At 31.8% G+C, this 22,571-nt stretch overlaps 2 protein-coding genes across 5 annotated transcripts; one reads left to right on the forward strand and one right to left on the reverse strand.

Annotated features, from left to right (window-relative positions):
* The first annotated feature begins 10,577 nt into the window (after window positions 1–10,577).
* Window positions 10,578–17,154, forward strand: LOC108453371 (transcription factor TCP2-like). Of its 4 annotated transcripts, none has more exons than XM_053028516.1 (4): window positions 10,578–10,837; window positions 10,965–11,638; window positions 12,286–13,933; window positions 16,891–17,154. In XM_053028516.1, exon 3 carries the CDS (start codon window positions 12,626–12,628, stop codon window positions 13,856–13,858), a length of 1,233 nt encoding a protein of 410 aa, XP_052884476.1. In that variant the 5' UTR covers window positions 10,578–10,837; window positions 10,965–11,638; window positions 12,286–12,625; the 3' UTR covers window positions 13,859–13,933; window positions 16,891–17,154. The 4 variants fall into 4 exon arrangements, with proteins under 4 accessions (XP_052884476.1, XP_052884475.1, XP_017606925.1 ...); XM_053028515.1 differs by having other exon boundaries at window positions 10,582–10,837; window positions 11,475–12,010; XM_017751436.2 differs by having other exon boundaries at window positions 10,589–10,837; window positions 11,475–11,638.
* A 2,072-nt stretch (window positions 17,155–19,226) lies between these two features.
* Window positions 19,227–21,687, reverse strand: LOC108489942 (F-box protein At5g46170-like). Its single transcript, XM_017794703.2, has 2 exons — window positions 20,092–21,687; window positions 19,227–19,651 (listed from the first exon to the last, which is right to left on the reverse strand). Exon 1 carries the CDS (start codon window positions 21,288–21,290, stop codon window positions 20,115–20,117), a length of 1,176 nt encoding a protein of 391 aa, XP_017650192.1. The 5' UTR covers window positions 21,291–21,687; the 3' UTR covers window positions 19,227–19,651; window positions 20,092–20,114.
* Between the last annotated feature and the right edge of the window lie 884 nt (window positions 21,688–22,571).

Raw genomic sequence — 22,571 nt, forward strand, 5'->3', positions numbered from 1 at the left:
CTATATGAAACTAGACTCATTAGGTTTTAATCTCATTTTTTTCCCAGCCCTTAACTCAATTTCCACAATTTATGGTGAATTTTCAAAGTCAAACTACTGCTACTTACCAAAAACTATTTTAGTACAAATATTGTTAACTAGTTCATAACATCTTTACTTCAATTCATTCAAACTCTATACATGCCATATAAATCTTTAAACATAAAACAAAAACTACCAGAATTGATCTGAATAGTGTGCCCTGTTGTGTTGATCCGATCTACCCACTTCACTTCAAGTCAATCTACATAAAAATATTAAACACACACAAGTAAGCTTATTGAAGCTTAGTAAGCTCATAGGCATATAAACACAAATCATATCAAATATCGTACACAATCATATATCTATTAGTTTAACTATTTCATCCTCCAAATCACAATTTCATTAATAACTCATTGGAATAATTTCCATATGGCTACTCACAATTTAACTCCCTTAGGCCCATTTCTCATTTACTTCATTGTCAAATTAAGGAACAATAAGGGAATTGAGTGCTTCATTATCACATTGCCATAGTAAACTATGGACTTTCACATTGTTACGCATCACACACCGAAGCCATAGCCTTGCCATGGTCTTACACGGTTCACATATCATACCGAAGCCATATCCCAGACATGGTCTTATACGGAATCACATTATCACATTATATCGATGCCATAGCCCAGCTATGGTCTTATACGGAGTCACATTATCACATTGCACCGATGCCATAGCCCAGCTATGGTCTTAAACGGGCACACTTATCACATATTTTTCGTCAATTCATCAGGGTCACAGAATAGAAGCACTCAAATCCATTGTTCCTACTAATTTGTACTTTTAGTTACACATTATTCATTAGTTAATGCAAATTGATAGTATTCATCAACAATAAAATACTTTAACAATCATAAGATTTTCATATCAAAACATTGAACTTTGCCATATGAACTTACTCGGACTAATTTGCAAAAGTCGTAGAAATTGAGGGACTATTCTTGAATTTTCTCCTTTCCACGATTCAATTCGTTTTCTTGATCTATAATTATAAAATCATTCCTTCATTAGCATCCATTTCAATTCTATTTCACTTCACAATTTATGCTGTTCAAATTTCGAAATTACACTTTTACCCCAAAATTTACAGTTTTCACAATTTAGTCCCTGCTCAATTCACCCATCAATTGAACTAATTTTTCTCAATTAACACTTTATTTTATCATTATAAACTATTTAAAAACCTTTTATATTCTTAATTTCAACAGAAACCTTCAATTCACAACCTTTTCACAATTAGGTCCTAAATATCATTTCCTATCAAAATCACTTAATAAAACCACCTTAATATGAAATTAGAACTTAAATTTCATAATAATTCATCATAAAATTCCCTTATCCATCCAGCGTAACTTCCAATTTCACCCATAAAATCAAAAACTAATGAATTCTACAAGTGGACCTAATTGTAAAAGTCATAAAAACATAAACATTATCAAGAAAAGTAAGAATTAAACTCACATGATGTAAAAATATGAAAACCAGCTTTCTCCAGACCTTCTATGGCATTTTGGCTGAGAAAATATGAAGAAATGTCTAGATTTTTCAATTATATCATTATTTAACTATTAACTTTTATACTATTTCCAATTTTGCCCCTTGTTCACATTGTTTTCTTGCTTATTTCATACCCAAACCGTCCAGCCATTAACCTTTGGGTCTAATTGCTCTTTAAATCCATCTTTTTAAATACTTAAGCTATTTACTCACAATTTAACAAATTTTGCTAATTAATTAGCCATCCAAACGTTAAAATTTTCTAACGAAACTTTAATACTAACTCAATGACACTCCATAAATATTTATAAAAATATTTATAGCTCGATTTTCAACTTTTAGGTCTCGATACCTCATTTTTGACCCGTTTGACCTAATAAATTCTTTTAATTCACTAATTTCACCATTTCACAAATTCTTCTAAATTCTCACTTGACTCATAAATATTAAATTACTATCTTGTTCAATCTTATTTGTCGAATTTAGTGATCTCAAATCACCATTTCCGACACCACTGAAAATTAGGCCGTTACACGACGAGCCCGACTAGTTAATCCGATATTAGGGTTTAGGGTTTTGGAATTTAAAAGTGCCACCTAAAGTGAAAAGTTTCTTATGGTTGGTATCAGTTGATCGTATCCCTACAAAAGAGTTTCTTGGCAATAGAGGGGTGAAGATTGGTCAATTGGGGAACGGGTGCCCGTGGTGCGAGAGAGAAATAGAGACTTTGGAACATCTTCTCTTCAACTATAATTTCATTGCAGGGTTTTAGAGAAATATTTTGGAACGGTGGGAGGTGAAGTGGAGACCTTTTGTCGATTTCTCGGACTTTTTCTTTTTTTGTAATAATGTCTCATATAAAGGAGTTGTCAAGAGTTTATGGCTTATTTCAGTGTCTGCAGCCTGCTGGTCGGCGTGGCTTGCAAGGAACGAGCTGGTGTTTGAAAGAAGATGGCCTAAAATGTCCAATTTGGTATTTCTTACGAAAATCTAGGCTTTGATGTGGATTAGAGCGGTGTATGATGAATTGAAAGTGAATGAGAAAATTTGGTGGGTCTGCCCTGTTAGAAGCTGGAGTGGTGGTAAGAAATCTGGGTTTGGTGGTAGCTTTTGGTGTCCTCCGTGCTTTGGAGGGGTTAAATTTAATGTGAGGGGGATGCCGGGTGCGGTGGAGTGTTAAGAAACTCGGAAGGGATGGTTAAGGCAGTGTTTTTTGGTCTGTGTGCAGCGAGAGAGTCAAGTGCTGCGGAGGTGGGAGCAGTTTGTTTAGCATTGGAAGCCTTTCTAGATATGAGGTGGAAGGGCTCGTGTTCTTTAACTATTGAAGTTGGCTCCTCTGAGGTGTTCTACTGGTTCGAGAACAAAGGTTCGAGACCGTGGTCGATGGTCTCTATTTTCAAGGAAATCGAGTCAAGGGTGTCTATTATTGGAAATGTATCATTTTCTAAAGTGGATAAGCATGGCAATGCGATGGCTTTTGCGTTGGCGGCTGCTAGTCTGAAACGGCAGAATATGTTCAAGACTTGGTGGTGAATTTCTGCGTTTTTTCTTTCCTGGCTGAATGTAGGTGTACTGTTTGTGTTTTTTTGTAGTTTGTTTTGTGGGGGTGGAGGGGTGTTTTTGAGCAGTTTCTTATTAGTCTAGTAGCATGTTTTTGGATGAGTCTTGTTAAGTTTTGGGGGGTCTTGTGTGCTGTGTTGTTTCCGTGTTCTGGTTTCTGTTCACAGGCTGGTCTGGCATTTTTTATGCTTGTTTTTATTTCTCTTCAGCTTTGTTTGCTGTGGATTTTGATCTAGCGAAAAAAAAGTTAATCGGGTATTTAATTCACTTTTCAGTCCAATTTCCATCTCAGTTCAGTATCAAATATAATTCCTTATTTCAATCAGTTTCACAATATTGCAGTAATTCATTACTTCAGTAATTTCACAGTTCAATGCAGTACACATATATAACAATATTCAGTAACTTTACAATTCAATTCAATATTCCAAACAATATTCAATATTCCATAATTCAGTTCAGTATCAGTCTCAATTTCAGTACCGAATCATAAATTTATCATTTTACTAAACACTTACCATAAAATACTTACGACACATAATTAGTAAATTAAACACGTAATAATGATAAAGTTTGAATTATAGTGATACAAACCAGAATTCTCTTTGGATTTAATCCTCGACGATCTTTTTTTTCCTTTTTGGGCCGATGCTTCAAGCTCGATATTAGCTATTAAAAATTCAAACCTTAAAACCCTAGTTTTTCCTTTTATTTTTCTTTCTTTTCTTTTTCTCCTTTCCTTGCTCCGTTTTCGAATAGCTATTCTGTTTCTTCTTTACTTTGTTTTGTTTCTTTATTTTATTTCATTTATTTTATTCTTTTATTTTATTAACTTAATAATTATTATTATTATTATAATAAATATCTTATTTAATAACAAATATATATATATTACAATTGGACACATATATTTTACACTTGCCTATTATCATCACCATTCAAATGTTCTTATTGTATTTATTTTATATAATTTAATATTTTAATATAATAAAATCTTTCTACTTAAATAAAAAGTAATTAAATAAATATCTTAAAAATGTATGCATACTATTATTACATTTGTATATATATATTTTATCATCATACACTTGGCTTTAATTTAATTTAATTCATAATAATATATTTATAATTAATTAATTTAATAATATATTTTATAATTAAATTATATATATATATTTACATAATTAAAATCTAAAAATATCTTAGATTTTAACATGTTTGTCGCCTCAAATTATATTAAATGGCTTAATTGTCATTTTAGCCCTTTTTACTTTCTTTTAATCTATAATTAGATTTTTACTCTTTATTCAATTTAATCTTTTTCCTAATTACTTTAAATTAAGCTAAATTCACTTAATTAAAGTATATTTAGACACACAACTAGACTAAAAATATTCCTAATAAATATTTACGGACTCGGTTTACTAAGACGAAGGCCCGATAATGTACTTTTTCGATGCCCACTGATTTTGGGTCGTTACAAATACCATTTTTATGTTAAATTTATTGGTATGACATTATGAAAATTAAAAAAAAAATAAAGTACCCGCTTAATAATCATGTCACAAAATAACATTCTAATAGACTTGAATTTAATAAAAAAAATTAATGATGTTAACAATTTTTAAATTTACGTCAACATTTTAATTAGAATAAAATATTTTGACTATGTAATGGCATTATAAATGTCAAGATATCATATTATGTCAAAATTAAAATATAAATATCAAAACTCAATTTTAAGCATAGCATAGGGACCATAATTGAAATTTGAGCATTTTATTACTATTTGTTAGTAATTGTTATTTCATGAAGGAAGATGTAATATTTACCACAAGATAAAATATTATTATATTTGGTGAATGTATTTAACCCGAGAGATTAATAATATACTATGAAGGTAACATACTTATGACAAAGTCATTCAACAATCATTTATTACATTGCTTTCGTAATGGTATATAATAGGGGTGAGTTCAATGATAATACTTTTAGTAGAATGATTTCATGATTAGAAAATGTTGTAACTAATAGCCGAAAAATCTAAACATAATTATAAATCATTTTAAGTCCTAATTATATATGTCCAGTCGATCCTTCTAGCAGTTTGATATAACCCAAAATGAATAGCATATAGATACGATAATATGGAATCAATGAAAACGAAAATTAAGATAACAAAATCGCATGTATCACTATCTGCAGTAAATGTATTTTCTTGCTAAGTATAAAATATGATTTAGAAATTAAAATAATTTCTTCAATAGATTATTTAAATGATTGCAATTAAAGTTAATTAGGCCTCGTATTTTTATTGAATGTGACAATTAAATATATTTTCTTATAAATTTTAATACGATAAAGTTGTATGATTTTAACAAAATTAAAATTAGTTTGAGAAAAATAATTTAATAGGAAAAATTAATTAATAAATAAGTAATATTTTGGGAAATAAAAATAGTTATTCAACTAGATAAATTATAAATATGAGATAAATGTTTAAATAACACATAATTGTATTCAATATACAAGACGGGCTCGAGAGCCCATTCATATGAGAGGGACGACAAACTCTATTATCACTAAGGGTACCACTACCCTTGTAGTGGAATACTGTATTTTCGGTTTAGATATCATTATTCAATTACCCCTTATTTAAATATAACTATTTTATTGTTTTTCTATAAATAAGAACTCGAGATGATCTAAAATATAAAATACACTATCACAAAGTGTCGTTATTTTGATAGAAAATAATGGTAATTTATATTTAAAAATAAATTTTATTATCTTAAAATTTTAAAATTTCTGGTTCCCATAAGAAAATTTAGATTTTCTATTGAAAGGAAATAAAAGTTTTCCTCTTGGGCATTTAATTCGTTTTGTTTGAGCTCACGCTCAATGCAATATGAGGTTTGAAGATGCATAGAATATCGTTTGGTAAAAAATTGAGAAATTACTTCGATTACATTGCATGAAGCAGAAGTAATAATTTGATTTAGAGTTTATTTCTATAAATACCACATATCTCAGATTTAAGAAAAATTTTAAACTTTTGTAATGCTTAAAAATAGTGCTTTCTAAATTGATTTTTCCAATACCAACATCATCTGTCCAATTCCATACCAATAGACAAGCACTGATAAAATATTATTGTATTTAATTTAATGACATATTGACTTATTTGGTCCTTCAATTTTATAAAAAAAAAAATTACGCTTCATTTAATTTTTCGTCTTTTTAGCTTTTAAACTTGTGTTTTTGTCAAATCATCCCAAAATAGATTGAAAAGTTAATGTATTTTAACTTTTCTGATGTGGCATGCACATGAATTATCGTGCGGATGACATGTTAGCATTTAATTATTTTTTGGAAAATTTTAAAAATTATTATTAAAAAGTATAAAATTATATATATTAAAAATTAAATTTTAAAAAGTAATTAAATGCTTACATATCATCCACATGTATATTACACCAATAAAGTTAACAAACGTTAAAATTTTTATCATTTTGAGATGATTTGATAAAATTATAAATTTAAAATTTGAAAAAATAATAAATAAAAGTTACAATAAATTTTTTTAAAAAGTTGTGTTAATTTAATCATATTGGTGGACAAGGATATTCCTCACTTTCCAGTGGTAATTTATCTGGCAAAGACGAGGGTAAGAGAGACATATAGATCAGGTATATATTATTTCATTTGCATGTGGTGGCAATTTGATGATTATAGCGGGTGGATTTATTTTATTTTATTACTAATAAATTCTATAACTTAAAAACTTAAAAAGGGCCAAAATTAAAACATTTGTGTTAACATGATTAGGTTAAAAATTAAATAAATAAAAAGAAAACAGTTGTATCATTTGCCTACCAAGGCATTAAGATTGAACCAAAACAAGAAGAAATAAATGATGTGATGCTGTTTCTGCTTTAAATTCAAATATATGAACAGTCGCTTCAGAAAGTACAAAACTGAATCCGCCCTCTACTGTCATGTTGTACTGTATAAACAATTTCCTTTCAAATAAATAAATGAAAGACTGATTGTTGGAGAAGATAATTTGATTGGAGTAAAGTGAAATAAGTAAATATTTACTTGTTAATGTACTTTATGTTTAGGAGTTTGGAAGATGACTGGATTAATTAACACTTCCATCAGATTTATGGTTATTTTGTTGTACTTCGTCTATATGTTGCCATAATTTTGGTATGTATTATGGTCTGTGTGAGTTAGGTAAGTATACTTAATAGCCTTTGAATGAATTATAAGTGATATGCTATGAATAGGTAGGATGGTATGAGGTTGGAATTTTAATAGTTGAATGAATTGAAAAATGTTGATTGCCCCTTTTTTAGGTGAGGTTAATGAATGTGTTTGAGCTTGATACATAGGAAATGGTTATTTTTTTTTTGGATGTAACTAATATAAAATGATTGTGATTTACCATAATTGTTCCAGCAACAAATGTAACATCTTGTAACTCCGATCCGACTATCGTATCGTTTACCAAGTTGTTACTGTTAATAGTATCAAAGTCATAGATTTAGCGGATTATTGGATTAAATCGAATTAAGAATTGAGTCTAGAGGTACATGTTAGAGTCAAACCAGGGTCAAAATTTGGATGTTGATGATTAAATTTATTTGTTTTATAGCTAAAATGTTAGGAGAATCCAAAAATGATGCCAATAACAATATACTCAGCAACGATCATTTCGTTGAAAGAGAAGATAGGATAGAACCTGAGGCACCTAGTACAAAATCAACTAGTGCCAGTCAACCTAGAATGGGAAGGTGTAGATGCGGAAGACAGAGTGACGATAACTTTCCTTGAGTCTTAGCGGAGGTCCTACTTTAAATTCTAGTTAAAATTTCTCTAGCAATTGAACTTTTACCACCTATATAATTTAGTCCCTACACCTTAATTAATCATTATTTCGATAAAATTACCTATCCAAAATTCAATTCATCTACTATATAACTTCATAAATATTTATATTAAATATTTGCAGAAATCACGTTTTTTGACACCGCTCACTTTTGTGTTGTAATAGTAAGGGTAGATTAGACTTTAGCTAACAGGTTAGTTCTTATTTGCTTATTGTTGTTTTGTTCGAACTTGTGCTCGAACATCTGCCAGAACATCAATAGGGACATCAATTTGAACGAAGAGCAAACCGACTTGTGCTCTTTCAAAAAAGAAAATCTAGATATTGGTTTGCTTTGTGCATATTCAATTTTGGAAATGTTATCGATACTTCTTATGCTAACTTCTTGGAAACCATATAGTTTTTCATATTTAAGCACTTAAAAGGTTTTTTTTTTTAAAAAGTGTTACTTTGTTTTTAGCGAGTAAAAAATGGTACTTAAACTATCAAATTTTCCTTATTTTACCTAAAAAAGGTTGAAAATATTCAATAAGACCCTCATATTTAGAGTCAATTTAATATAGTTTTCATAGCATTTTAGGATGTAATGTTAGCATTTAGATGAGTTTTTATTAAATTTATAAATTTTTGGATTAAGTATATATTATTTCAATTTTGTTTAATTTGTATCATTTTTAGAGTTAGTTCGGATGAATTTGTTACTTTCTTTTTCCTATTGTAGGTATTGGGTGAAGAATGAAAGACTTGGACCTTAGTACAAGCAATGAAGAAAAGTAGCCTTCCGCTCCACCGAATTTAATTTAGTGTAGTGGAGCATATTCTTCAATTCAAAAATTTTGGAAGCAAGTAGTTTGCTCCACAACAACTTTTGCACGCGGTGGAGCAGTGTGAGAAGAAACCCTAAAAACAAGGGTAACGAAATTTAAAAAAGAAAAAGAATCACTTGGAGACTGACTCTCTCATACTAAAGAAAACTTTAAAGCTTGCAAGGATAAGAAGAAAAAGAAATTCAAAGAGCTCCACATAAATTCTTTTAGCTATTTTCTTTCTAAATTATCTCTTTTGTTAATGTAGGTCTGTTGTGGATATCTTTTTGTGTTGTTTTTTCAACTCAATATGAACTCAAATTTATTTTTTTTGGAATGATGATATATCCTTTTTAGTTTATTTATTTATTTTTCTTCAATTGTTTTGATCTTTATTAATTATTTATTTTGACCTGTGCAAATTTAATCTACTTGTCTGATCACCAAATTTGTATTAGTTTTACAATCTTGATTTGTCTTGGAAGAGAAATTAAGGTTCGAATCTAGATTGAATAGAATAGGATTAACTTTAGTAGTGTTGACGAACGAGTTAATTTGCAACCCAAAATAGAAATATAAGTGGTGCCCTAATCAACCCAATAAGTTTGTTCTTAGTGACTTCACCCAACCCAATACCTGATACCCTAATCAACCCAACTTCAACCCAATAGCTAGTGAGGAAGGGGGATTAATTTTGCTTGATACTAAATGGTCTAGTTAATGGCATTGAATCCTGAGTTAGTAAATTACATAGATTTAATAATTAAACGAGAGATGATTGATTAACTTGATTAGGTGAAGTTAGGGTTCCAAGTCTCTAATAAAATTGATTGAGAAACTTAGAAGTTTTCATTGTTTTAATTTAATGAAATATCCATAATTTGCTTAGGTTAAGCTAAATAGTAATTAGAATTTATTTTATTGATACAAATTAAATAGAATTGAATAGTTGGTAATTAACAACTTAGAATTTGATTATCGTGAAAATCACATATTTTTTTTATCACTTTATTACTTGGTTAACATGTGCACTTGAGTTATAATCTTTCATCCATCAAAGAACATGCCATGTGTCACATCTTTATTGGTTGATATTTTGCTTTGGGACAAAAAAAGAGATGAATTTGATAATTTAAGTATTGTTTTTATCAAACAAAATTTATATACTTAAGTGAGAAAATTGGTATAATTTGTAGGCAAATTTTATAGTAAAGCCCAATAAAAAATAAGGTAAACTACACTAATAATCATCCAATTATTAGTAAGTTTCAGTTTTAGTCACCTAACCATTACAAACTATAAAATGATTACCCAAATATTCTATTTTTATTTTTTGACCACGACTATTAAATGGTTAATAGAAAGATGATGTAGTAGCTTTTAAAGTTAACATAATAGTAACTTTAACTCTCAATATTTATATATTATATCAATTTAGTCTTATTTTTGTGTAAAAATGATAAAATTAGGTTATTGCAATTATTGAGGATTAATTTTAAAAAAGATTAATTAGTACAATATGTAAATATTGAAGGCTAAATATGTTATCATGCTAATTTTAAAAGTTGACTATCTCTTTGTCAGGTGGTTACTAACAAAAAAATTAAATAATTAAATAATAATTTTGTAATTTTTTATAATTAAATAAAAAATATTTACTAATAATAGAATGATTACGAATAAACAATAGCGTAAAAATTAACTAAAGGGTTGTACATTTAAAAAAAATAGAAGATGAATGGCAAGGAAGTAAATGTAGGAAGAAGCTGGGGGCCTAAGTGTGGAGAATGACACATATTAAAGGATTGGACTTGAATGAAACGGCGCAGCGTCTGTCGTTCCCGATATCTTCACTTGAAGCCTCTCATATATTCACAAGAACACCTTCGCTTGCAAATATCCTCTTCTCTTCCTTCCTTACCACTTCCAATTTTCTTGGATTTTTTTTCCATTTTTTGTCCTAAAACTTCTCTTCCAACAACTCAACCCTAGCTTTGCTGTAAGTTACTTATTGGTGTATTAAATCTCTTTTTTTTTTCTTTGGTACGAGAATTCAAGTGAAATCATTAGCTTTTGCTTATTGAAAGTTCTGTGTTTTTTTTTTCTTTGTTTTCATTACTTCGTAGGGAGCTAGCTAAATGGAGATGTGACCAAGGAAAAGTAAAAGAAAAAAAAAATTACAAAGAATTGCTAGCAACCATTCTTTTCTTTTTCTCTCTCTCTTTTTTTTTTGAAAGCCAAAGAAAATTCCAAGGTTCTTTACTCGTTCCTGTCTCTTTATCTATCTAGTTAGAGTAATTTTGTTTCTTTAGTTGTATAATTTCTCCTTAAGTTGTTTGTTTTTTAAGCTAAAAAAAAATTTTAAATTTGATTTTATAAAGCTTGTTTTTCAATCTGGGAACATATACGTATAAAAATAAAATCTTTTGGTACTTCTTGTTCTGGAATTAAGGAGAGTTGATCTAACGTACCTATCTGTTTAAATGAGCTGAAAAGTACAGATACAAAGGGTATTAGCTTTATTTTCTGAGGATTTAATTAGAGATGGAAAATTGATACTACAGTGACATTTTTTGAGAATCTAATCTTAATCTTTCAAGGAGTTATAATTAGTTGGTATTTTGTTGTTGTTGCAGGTACCCGATCTGTTTAGAAGTGAAGCTAATTTCTTCGATCGAAGCAGCTGTTGGAAGAGTTGCAGATCTGTTGTGTGGCTTTGGATTCTATAAAACATCTGTTTTTGTTTTTTTTTTTTTGTCTGAGAACTGGACTCCTATAACAACAACCAACGTTGTTCAAAGTGAGCATAAAACTTTTTTTTTTTTTCTGAAAAAGAGAGTTTATATTCTTTGTTGGTAATTCCAGGAACAGCTTTTAATTTGTTGCTAATCCAGGAACAGCTGATTTATTAATGGGGGGTCTGTCATTTAATAGTCCTTTTATTAAGATAAATAGTGATGCTGGTGGCGGTGTCTACCATCTTTAGGGTCAGCAGCAAAAAAGAAAAAAAAGAAAAGAGAGAGAGCTTTAAATAATTTAAGGAAGAGGAAAGAAAGAAAGAAAGAAAGAAAAAAGGGGGTTGGCTTGAGATCGGCATCAAACAATCAGCAATTATTGCTGTTCTTTAGCTTAACAGTGAAGCAGAAAAAAGGGTTTCTTTCTCAGATTCAAGGTAATACAGCGGCAAGGAGGAGAGGGCTTTCTATTTTCAACTTTTGTTGAAGGCATTTATCGTTTTTTTAAAAGAGACATTAGTTTTTGTTTTTATAACTCTTTTTGGTCCCTTAAGTACATATAAACAACCAAATGTCAGATATCTCTCAGCTCAAGGTTTCAAGGGCTTGTATGTGTTGCGATGGTCAAATGAGCCGGTGAAGTGAAATGCATATTTTGAAGCATCGGATTATTTTACCTTATCTAAATTCTTTTCTTTTGCTTTTCTTGCAGACTGTGGCTGCCATTTTTCGGGCTATGCTTTTGAAAGTACTGAAGCTGCTAAAGGCTTAAACGAGAGAGAGAGAGAGAGAGAGAGAGAGAGAGGGGGGAGGGGAAGGCTGGTCTCCTGACTTGGACCGTATATCAAAGCGTAAGAAAGGTCCTTTATCACTAAACATAGCCGAACTACTGTCTATGCAATCGTCATCAATGCATAGGACATGTCAACCCCGTCTTTCTAACATTTCTCCCAAATCCCAGATTTTCTGTCTTTCTCTTTAAAGCTGAGATAGAAGGTATATTGTTTGGGGTAGGTGAAGTTTTGAGTTTCTGAGAAAGGAATGTAAGTGGTATGGAGATAGATGAGATTCAGACACAACAAGGTTCTAAGTTCTCAAGAGTTGGTAATGGGAGAAGTGAGTCGAGCAGGATGGGTCAGAAAGGTAGTGACAACCACTACCCTGATGATGAAGAAGGTAGAGAGGTCATGAAAAGGGCTAGTGCAAATGGAGGTGGAGGTGATGCTCTAGCCGACACCGCTGCTGCTAATCGGCTTCGAGGCTGGCACCATTCTTCGAGAATTATTAGGGTTTCTCGAGCCTCAGGTGGGAAAGATCGGCACAGCAAGGTTTGGACTTCAAAAGGGTTGAGAGATAGGAGGGTAAGGTTATCTGTCACCACAGCTATACAGTTTTATGATCTACAAGACCGGTTGGGCTATGATCAGCCTAGTAAAGCAATAGAGTGGCTGATTAAAGAAGCTGCTGATGCAATTGCGGAGCTTCCTTCACTTAACACTTCATTTCCCGACACCCCAAAGCAATTGAGTGATGATGGAACTGAACAAGGGTTTGATTCGGCTGAAGTAGAATTAGATGGCGATCCGAATAATTACCAACAAAACCAAAGTCAGCAGCACCTTTCCTTGTCCAAATCAGCTTGCAGTAGCACGTCGGAGACTAGCAAGAACTCGGGTTTATCCCTTTCCAGGTCTGAGAACCGTGTAAAGGCCCGGGAACGGGCAAGGGGAAGAGTAGCAAAAGAAAAGGGGAAAGAGCAAGAGACTGACATTGCACATCAACAAAATGTGAACCCCATTTCTCAAAACTCTTCCTTCACTGAGTTACTTACCTGTGGCATTGGCAGTGTTAGCAACAATCACACTAGTCCTAGTCCTACAGGTTCAGCTCATCAAAACCCCAGGCAGTGGTCTGCCACTCAAATGGATTACTTTACAATGGGGCTCCTTGGACCTTCTTCTTCGAGAAACCAATCTTCAGGGTTTCCAGGACAAATGCAACAGCCACAACCGATACTGATGCCACCATTTACTGTGTCGGGTGAAAACAATCAAAAGTTGCAGCATTTTTCGTTTGTTCCCAACACGGACCATATGATCCCGGTGGCAACAGCACAACCGGTGCTAGGGAGTGACTACAACCTCAACTTCGCAATCTCTTCCGGCATTGCTGGTTTCAACAGGGGGACCCTTCAGTCCAATTCTCCTCCTTTTTTGCCTCATCACCTCCAGAGGTTTTCTTCTATAGACGGATCACCACCAGTGGAGAACCATCACCACCATTAGTTTCCAGTTGGATTAGATTGCCGTTTGCAGCTCGGTTACTGAAAACGTTTCCTCTTGGCACCATAATTTTTCCTGGTAAGCTCAACGGTCAAAACCCTCATTTAATTAAAAGTTGTTTAGGATTAATAGTAGTTGACAATCAAATCTATCTTTCCTTGCTTTAATCTTCCTAATTAGATTCTATATTTTTGTGCCTGTTTATGTCTTTTGCTTCTTTTTTTTGGGTTTCCGTGATGTGCTAGCGCATAGCGTAGTACCATGAATCACTCATTTTTCTTGGTTAGTATAAAGAAATCTGGCAATGGGACCATTATTAGTGCTATTTGTCTTTTCACATGATTCCCTGCATAGGTTGTTGTGATTAAGGATCGGCTGGTTGTCTCCTTGTCTGTTCTCTTTCTGGTTCCCTTCTCCCTAACATATGTGAACCCATGCCAGGTGTTAGTTTCTTGATGGCCAAGCCTTGCTGGGCACTGAATAGAACGTTTAAACTTTACATTTCAAATAGGGTGCGACTTTTCTTAACCTTAACTGCACCACTTGGCAATGGATCTGCTAAACTGTCGGGTTTTTTTTTTTTTTTGTGTGATTAGTTAAACTTTCTATATGATTAAGGGTAAACTAGATCAGGAAAAATATATATATTCATGCACATAAGGCCTCGAGCTCTCAAACTTCAAGACAAATGGCTGCTGGCAAGGTAAATGGTTTTTCTAGGTTTAGAAAGCATGAAATGAAAGCAGATTTTAATTTATATATATTAATGAAAATGAGCTGTCACTGTTGTTGCAGTGAAAATGACTGGGATATAGAGACAAAATTACCTTAAAATTATAATTTGCTTCACTTGATGTCCTTTATAGTTAAATCTGTAAGATCTAACATCAAATCAGAAATAATAATGACCAGACTTTCATAATGAGATAGAACAGCAAAGAATCATATAAGTTGTAGAAATTACGAAGCCCAGCAGTTTGTGAACTCATCGTTAACATACAACAACCTAAATAAGTAAACCTTAATATCATAAAAGATTAAAAATAAATGCCTATTTCTCCTTAAAAACAAAGAAAAATTATGCTATCTTCTCACTTGAATCGATTCTTTTGAGAGTTGAAGAATAAATCGAAGTTACTGGTAAAATAATTGCTAGATTCTCGTAGCTTGGGGATAGTCTTTCTAATTTTCGTATCTCGATTGAAATAAAATGACATTTTAGCAACCGATTTATAGTTTTTTATGACTTCCATTGTTAATGTTTTTATAATTATTTTTACAGGCTGAGTTGATTCCTTTGGTAGTTGATTTCATTCTAGTAAATTAAAACTCAGTTTAGAAAAAAGAAAAATAGATAGAGTAAATCTTTATTTTTTTTTGTTTTAATTAGCAAATCTTTGTGAAGTGAAAATGATGTAAATAAATATTTTTAATTTTAGATGAATTGGCTGAGGTCTAAACATAAATTTTTTTTTAATAATTTTTAAATATTAAATCTAGTGCCGTGATTCGAATCCATTTAAATGTAAGTTTTTAATTTATTTTTGTTAAATGTATTCATATTTTCTTTATTAAATATAAATTTTTTATTTGTATTTATTAAATGTGTTTTCAATTATTAAAAAATAACAAATGATTTTAGGAACCGAATGGAAACTAAGATTTTAGGATAAGCAAAGATAATTGTATTTGATGTATATGAAAAATCTCGTATTCATATTAGACACTCCTCTTAAATTTGATTAACATAAGCTACACAAATCCGATTAGAGTTCATCTCTATATCTATAAAGATTTAGGAGTGTAAATTGTAGGAATAAAATGTAAAATGGTACCTCTTCTACTATTAGGTTTATGGATAACAGAAATGAGGATGGTGATGGAAAGAAAATATAAGATGGTTTACTAACAGTCTATATCTACAACATATTCTTCCAGGGAGATTATATAATTCTACTTCCCTAAACAAAATCTTTATGCTGATGAATTCTGTAAATTGCTGCCACCATTTTTCAAGAATTTCCTTAATCAAGAAAAAAGGTCAAGTGTTGAAGGTAGAGTTATGGGTAGTGTTTTATGAAGTTAAAAAAAAGGAACATAATGAGATTATAGATTTAGCTTGCACGCCTACGTTCTTGATTGAGATTGGCTATATTTTCCATGGAATAAGCCATACGTGTTGTGTTTTAGGTAATATGAAGTGGCTTAATATTAAGATTAAAATAATGTTAAAACAGAAGCTCTGACGTGTTGTATTAAATAGGTTTTGTCAAATTTGCTTTAGCTTTTGAACTGATAATGAATGCTTGTAGTTTCATATTTGTTTGAGTCACAAAAAAAGCTGAAAATTGTTATAATTTGGATTTAAAAGTGAATGAAAGGTAGGGCTTCAATATCTGACCAAATATATTTCTACTTTTGTTAATGATAATACGCATGGTGCAATGGTTATGGCACACAACTCGCCCTCAGATGATATCGTTCTGCCTTGTTTAAGGCATTTAGGCATGCAAAGCTAAAATTATAGTGAAAAACAAAAGGTATTATTATTATTGTTTAGATTTTACAAATTTAAAAGTCTATAACCTACTTTATTATCATTACTCACCACTAATTAAGTCATTTGGTTGAACAAAGATATATAATAAACCCCACAACTATTTCCAAAATTGATTTAGTGAAATAGATGTTGTTATGCTTATGCTATTTGCGGTTTCTTCACTAAGTAACCCGTACTGCTCTCTCAATTAACTAGTGTCAGTTCTTCATGAATTCCTATTAACCCATCCAAAACCTAACCATCTTATTGCAGCTTTACATTCAAGCATTGCTAGCTGTTTTAGCAAACAGCAATGCATGTGAAGTAGCTTTTGTTATTAAACATCATTCTTGTTTGTTTTCACAGTTGCAGTCCTAACCTATTTTTAAGTACCCAAGTTTTTGATGCAGAAACACCATGCAGTTCCTTTTGACCTTCCCTATTTGAAGCATATATATGCTAATTTTTGTTGCAATTTTTTTTTTTTTGGATGTAGAAAAGAGAAGATAGAAGAAAAGCTGCAGTGAGTGAATGCGATCCTTCCCCTGCATTGGGTGATAAATACATTTTATTATTGTGCTTCTGAATATTGTTAATTAGTATTTGTGGTTTATCCATTGGCATATTGGGGTATAATCGTTGTGTGTTTGCAACAAACAATTGGATTGAAGTTATTGTTTTCCCTATGCTACACTATCCTTCTGAAAATTGTCTATATTGTATTTGGCATCACCAATGAATTAATTATCTGCTTTATAAAGCCCAACATCCCATGCTTCTTCAGAACATCAAGCCTCATTTCCTTAATATTAAAATGAGTGAGAGTATGAATGGAGAAATAAATTAGTGAAAATCAGGGTTAATGAAATTTGGTATTGTATAATAGAGTGGGGATTTTTGAGAGGAATAGCTGTTGGATATGATGGAATTTGAGTTTGGGGGGATGCTGGAACAACAATGGAGATTATAGCATTTGAGGCCATTATCATGTTGCCCACTAAAAACTAATTTAAAGTTTTCATATTCACATGGAAAATATTATTTATCAAATTATTATTGGATATGTTTGAAATATGATTAGGCCTCAAGTTTTTTATTTAACACGTTTGAATTTTAGGTTAAAAAATATCAATATAGGTCCAAAAAAAAAATTTAAGTATCAATATGAGAAAATGAGTATAATTTGAGAACTAAATCATGAATAAGGTGTTTAAGAAAAAAAAAACAGTTAAAAAGAGCTCGTGGACGGCTTTGCCTCGTGGTTTTTACGGAGAAATTGTGAATTTTATATAGATTATTTTTAGAGGTTAAATGAAATGCCTTATTGAATAAAAATCTATCTCCAGTTAGATATAATGAACAATACTTTGCAGGTATGCTTGGACAGTTGTACCATGATATTTGATATTAGAACAACTGGTTTTAGTATTAAAGATGATGTACTAAAAATAATAATTCATTGCTGGAGTGAGAGAATAAAATGTTAGAGGAGCTAGAAATTCTACCTTGATTGTGTTTGTGTACAGAAATTGTGTTTTTTTTAATGTATATTTTATTCAAATTCCTAAAATTATAAAAAAACTTACATGTTTTAGGGCATGTAAATTCACATATTCTTGTATTTATAATAATATTGACTTTGATCAAATTAAGACTCAATTAATACTTTTAAAATATATTAAAAATACTCAATTTTGAAGGTATGTATTTAATATTTAAAAGTAAAAAGAAAATTTTCGAGTGAATTGCCTTCTTTTGAGTGTGTTTTATTATAATAAAATATTGATTATGATCTAATTTCTATCTTCCACTACAATACCTGCTTGCAAATGGCTTAAATATAAGCATGTGGGGCTTCATTGAGTATCTCTTCCTCATACTTTAATTTCTCCCTCTTTCTTTAATTAGATATATAACTTGAATATTATATAGATTAAGCCGAACATCACATCTTCATCAAATCTGTCAAGGCAGGCTTGGCTTATAAACATGCAAGGAAAGAATGAGGGAAAAAAAAGGCCCAAGTCAAGGGTGGGGTTTAAGTTTTGAAGCTTATTGCAAGGATCCATAGTTGATAGCAAGTCATAGAGTGTAGAGGGAAATAAAAACCCTCATGTGATCAACAGATAAAATAAGCTAATTAATAAAAAGAAAAGGAAAAATATCCTATAAAATAATAATGTGCATTCAATCAATATTATAAAACAGGTGGTGAATTGGCAACTGATAATTTGGATACAGCTTCACACCCAAAATATTGATTGCTAAAAAAATGCCATATAAAACTCTCCCATCCAACCGCATTGAATCAATTATGAAAAGTTGCATTAAAGAAATCAATAATGAAAAGTATAAAATAGCATTCATTCATGATCTGTCTGTCTCTCTCTCCCTCACGTATGATTAGGAAACCGTGTGAGAGTACTATACTAACAGTCTCAATCTTAAACAAATGTATAATCTTAATGGGTTAATTTAAAAGATATAAACTAATGGGTGGAAATTGGAAACCCAAAATGAAGGGGTAAAAACAAGGTTGCAGAAGCTCAATGAATGACCGTAAATCATTCTGAACAATAATGAGAAACTAAAAACTCACAGGACCTTGGAAGTTGATGAAACGTGCATCCTGCTTGCTGGGTAACTTCGCCCTTGATTGAATTTGCGCAAGAAATAAAGCAATAATAGACCCAGCAAGTAAATCTGAGTTCTGATCGGTACCAAGCGTCAATAAATCAGGTGCATCAAACACCCTAAACAATTTGCAAAGGTAAGCCTATCAAAGTATCCATGAAATTTTGACAAAAAACAGGGTAAATTAATGGAAGAGACTTTAAAAGCTAAGTGCAGACTACATTTTATTGATAAAATTCACATGTATATAACATAAAACATGAGATCTTCATACCTACAATATTCACATATAGAGGGATTATAGAATTAAAAAAAGACTACAAACTCAAAGCTCTTACAACATCATCCTAGTTGCAGGTGTGCACTCTTAAATGCATATGCCTGAAATAAAAAACAACCAGCAGATGCATTTCGGTAATCAGTTGAAGCACAAAAGCTCAAACACTAGCAGTGAATTATCAACAAGCATGGGCTGCCCTCACTGGTGATCCAAAGCAAGTTTTAGCTTTCAAACGATATTGTCCTGAGAATCAGCAACAACACGTAACAAAATTGTGGTCTGATTATCAGCTTTCCAAAAGCAAGCTATCACCTCTATCTCCTTGACCATGGTACAGCTTTCCCTGAAATGCGCAAAATTGGATTTAAAATTCATAAGAGATGCATAACTAAAATTGTGATGCAAGCATATCCAAAACTAAAAAAAGAATGAACAATCCCAGGCATATGCTAGTTTTGGGACACCACATGCATTCCATGATGTTTTCTTGCAAATGAAGACCGAAACATAAATTATAATCATGCTTACTTTCCCCTGTAATTTAATTAAAAAATGTTAACAATCAAAATGATCAAGAAAGAAAGTAATTCCAACACATTCACATGCATAGCAGAAGACATCAAGAGTAATTTCGTCGCTCAGAACCTTTAAATTAAAAATGGTATAACAGTGAATAAGTGAATCCCAAAACTATCTTCATACTGGAACAGTTCGAACATCAAACAGTTTTCTAGCAAATTAATCAACATCTTCAAGTAAATCAAACAAATAAGAAACTTTTACCTTTACAGAACAGGAAGCAGACATCAGAACGAGTTCATCTCCAGACAGTAAGTCCTTCTCTTAACCAGCATCTTAGCTGCAGTCCCATAAGGCTCTTCAAAAGCAGATGATAGCCAAGAAGCATCCGAAACCTCTTTTTTCGAAGCAGATTGTTCACTAGGCCTGATAGCAACCAAAGTGGCACCTTGTAAAACAACCCCATCAGGCAAGTCCAAATGAGGAGCATACCAAAGCCTCATATTCAAAGCCGGCACCAGCGTCCTTTTTGAAGCAGAAGAAGCTGATAATGGTTTCACTCTTAACTCCTGAAGCTGCTCACCGTTCATACAAAGCACCCCTTGTCCATCCGCATCGGTCAAAACCAAGCTATCCAGCGTCTTATGCTCTGCAATTATGGATTGAAGCAAATAATGCCTTGCTGATGCTGCGATTAACGAGCTAATAGTCCAAACAACCCTTAATTTCAAGCCTCCATTGGTATAAAACGACTCAGGGATACTCCCATTATCATCACCGTTGCCAACATTAGAACCGTTGTTGATGCAAAACCCATCGTTCCCATGGTCTGGTACTTGGAAATGCACATTGTTAAAAACGGAAGCAGCTCCGAGGATTACGCAGCTATCAAGGGTTGATCCGAAATCGGCTCTCCATTTCAGCAGAACTCCGTCATCGATCCCTAACTCGCCGCCGGGCAATTCAATTCGAAGGAAACGAAGCTCGTTGAAATTTCTAAGCACTTGCGTCGGAGAATGATGGGTAACCCCACCTTGGTCCATTTCCCCATCTTCACCTCCGCCGAGACCGACAGATAAAGAGGAAGATGAAGAGGTATTGAGCGTTTTGTTGAGAGAGGGGCGTTCGGGGCCAAGGAATTGGCCCAAAGCTTGGAGGGGCTTGACAATGCCACCGAAAACGAGACGGAAGAGGGTGGAAAATGGACCGTCGGCACGTGATTTGACAGAGGAAGAAGGGGAACAATCGTCGTCGGAGATGACGCAATCGACACGAACGACGACGTTTTCAACTTGAGGGACGAGGGAGTGGAAACGACGCGAAACAACGCAGCATCGGCCAAGCGCTTTCACGTCGCCGATCATGTTGAAGACTAAAAGGAGAAGAGAATCGGGAAGACGGTCGAAGTGATCGATTGGTTCCGGGTGGGTTCCATGGATCGGATCTGAATAAACCGAAGACATCTGGTTTGTTTTTTTTTTTTCGGTTGAAGTATCCGTTCTACGGAATTACAAAGAGAAAAAAAGGTGGGTTTGAGAGCGGAGAGAAATGGTTAATTGGGGGGAAACTGGAAAAAGCAGGTTGTTTTAAGGGAAGGGAAAGGAAAGGTAGGGTGGATTTGGAGGGGGATGAAATTTGGGTGTCATGTCGTTGTTTGTAAGTTGAAGAGCGCTGGGAAAATTATTTTGTGGGATGCGATAGATTTTTACAATAATAAAAACACTAGGGTTTTTTATTATTCTTAATAATGACCTAATTTACCTACTCATTTCTTAAGATAGCTTATTCTTGCATTTCCACACTTTTTCTTTTTTTTTTTCTTTTTCTTTTCACAATATATGGCAATACATACATTCATCTGTATATTTTGCATTTCAAAATATCCAAAATGTTTAACTGATAAAAAGTTTGACATATGTTAATTTAAAATATATATATATATATATATATATATATAAAGTAAAGCTACCAGTTCAATTATAGAGTGGCATTAATCAATGATCTTGTTGCTTTTGTTTATGTACCCCCAAAAATACCATAACTTAAAATTTAATAAAAAACTATTTATTAAGTGATTGGTATAGCAATAACGATAAAAAGAAACTTGTGGTAATTCCAATCATGAGTTGAAATTCTTAACAATAAAAAACAATCATATCCATGGATTACGTTTTCCACTCATTACATAATTTAAATAAAAGATGTGCAAACGTTTATGTTGCATTAGGTAGAGCAATGTAAAAATATTCTTATCAAACTCCCATTTAATTTGTAGATATGATAGACTAAATTTTTGCTTCTATTCACACTCAACATATCACATATATATAATACTATAAATATATAAATGGATAATATTTGTTACACTCACCATATATATATATACATTATTTCGTAAATAATTTTAAAAATTTGTCAAGTGATTTTATTTTTAATATTTTAATATATTTTTATAAGATATTTGTCAATCTTTTGATTTTGATCTTGTCTGTAAAAATTAAAAATCCTACATACTCACAAATATAATTTCATATATAAAATGAAAATTTAGAATTATATATTAAAAGTCAAACACCAAATACGATTTGAAAAAGAGTTAAAGAGTTAGATTAATTCTAAAGATGTAATATATTATGTACAAGTAAAAGCAAGCACATGATGTAGGCATAAATTTTTTGGCGTTAAGTCAAATCTCATGTGGTTTCTTGTTATGGGGTTAATGTGATTAAGGAAGCTTAATGAGT

Source organism: Gossypium arboreum, chromosome 5, assembly GCF_025698485.1.
Source record: "Gossypium arboreum isolate Shixiya-1 chromosome 5, ASM2569848v2, whole genome shotgun sequence".
NCBI lineage: Eukaryota > Viridiplantae > Streptophyta > Magnoliopsida > Malvales > Malvaceae > Gossypium > Gossypium arboreum.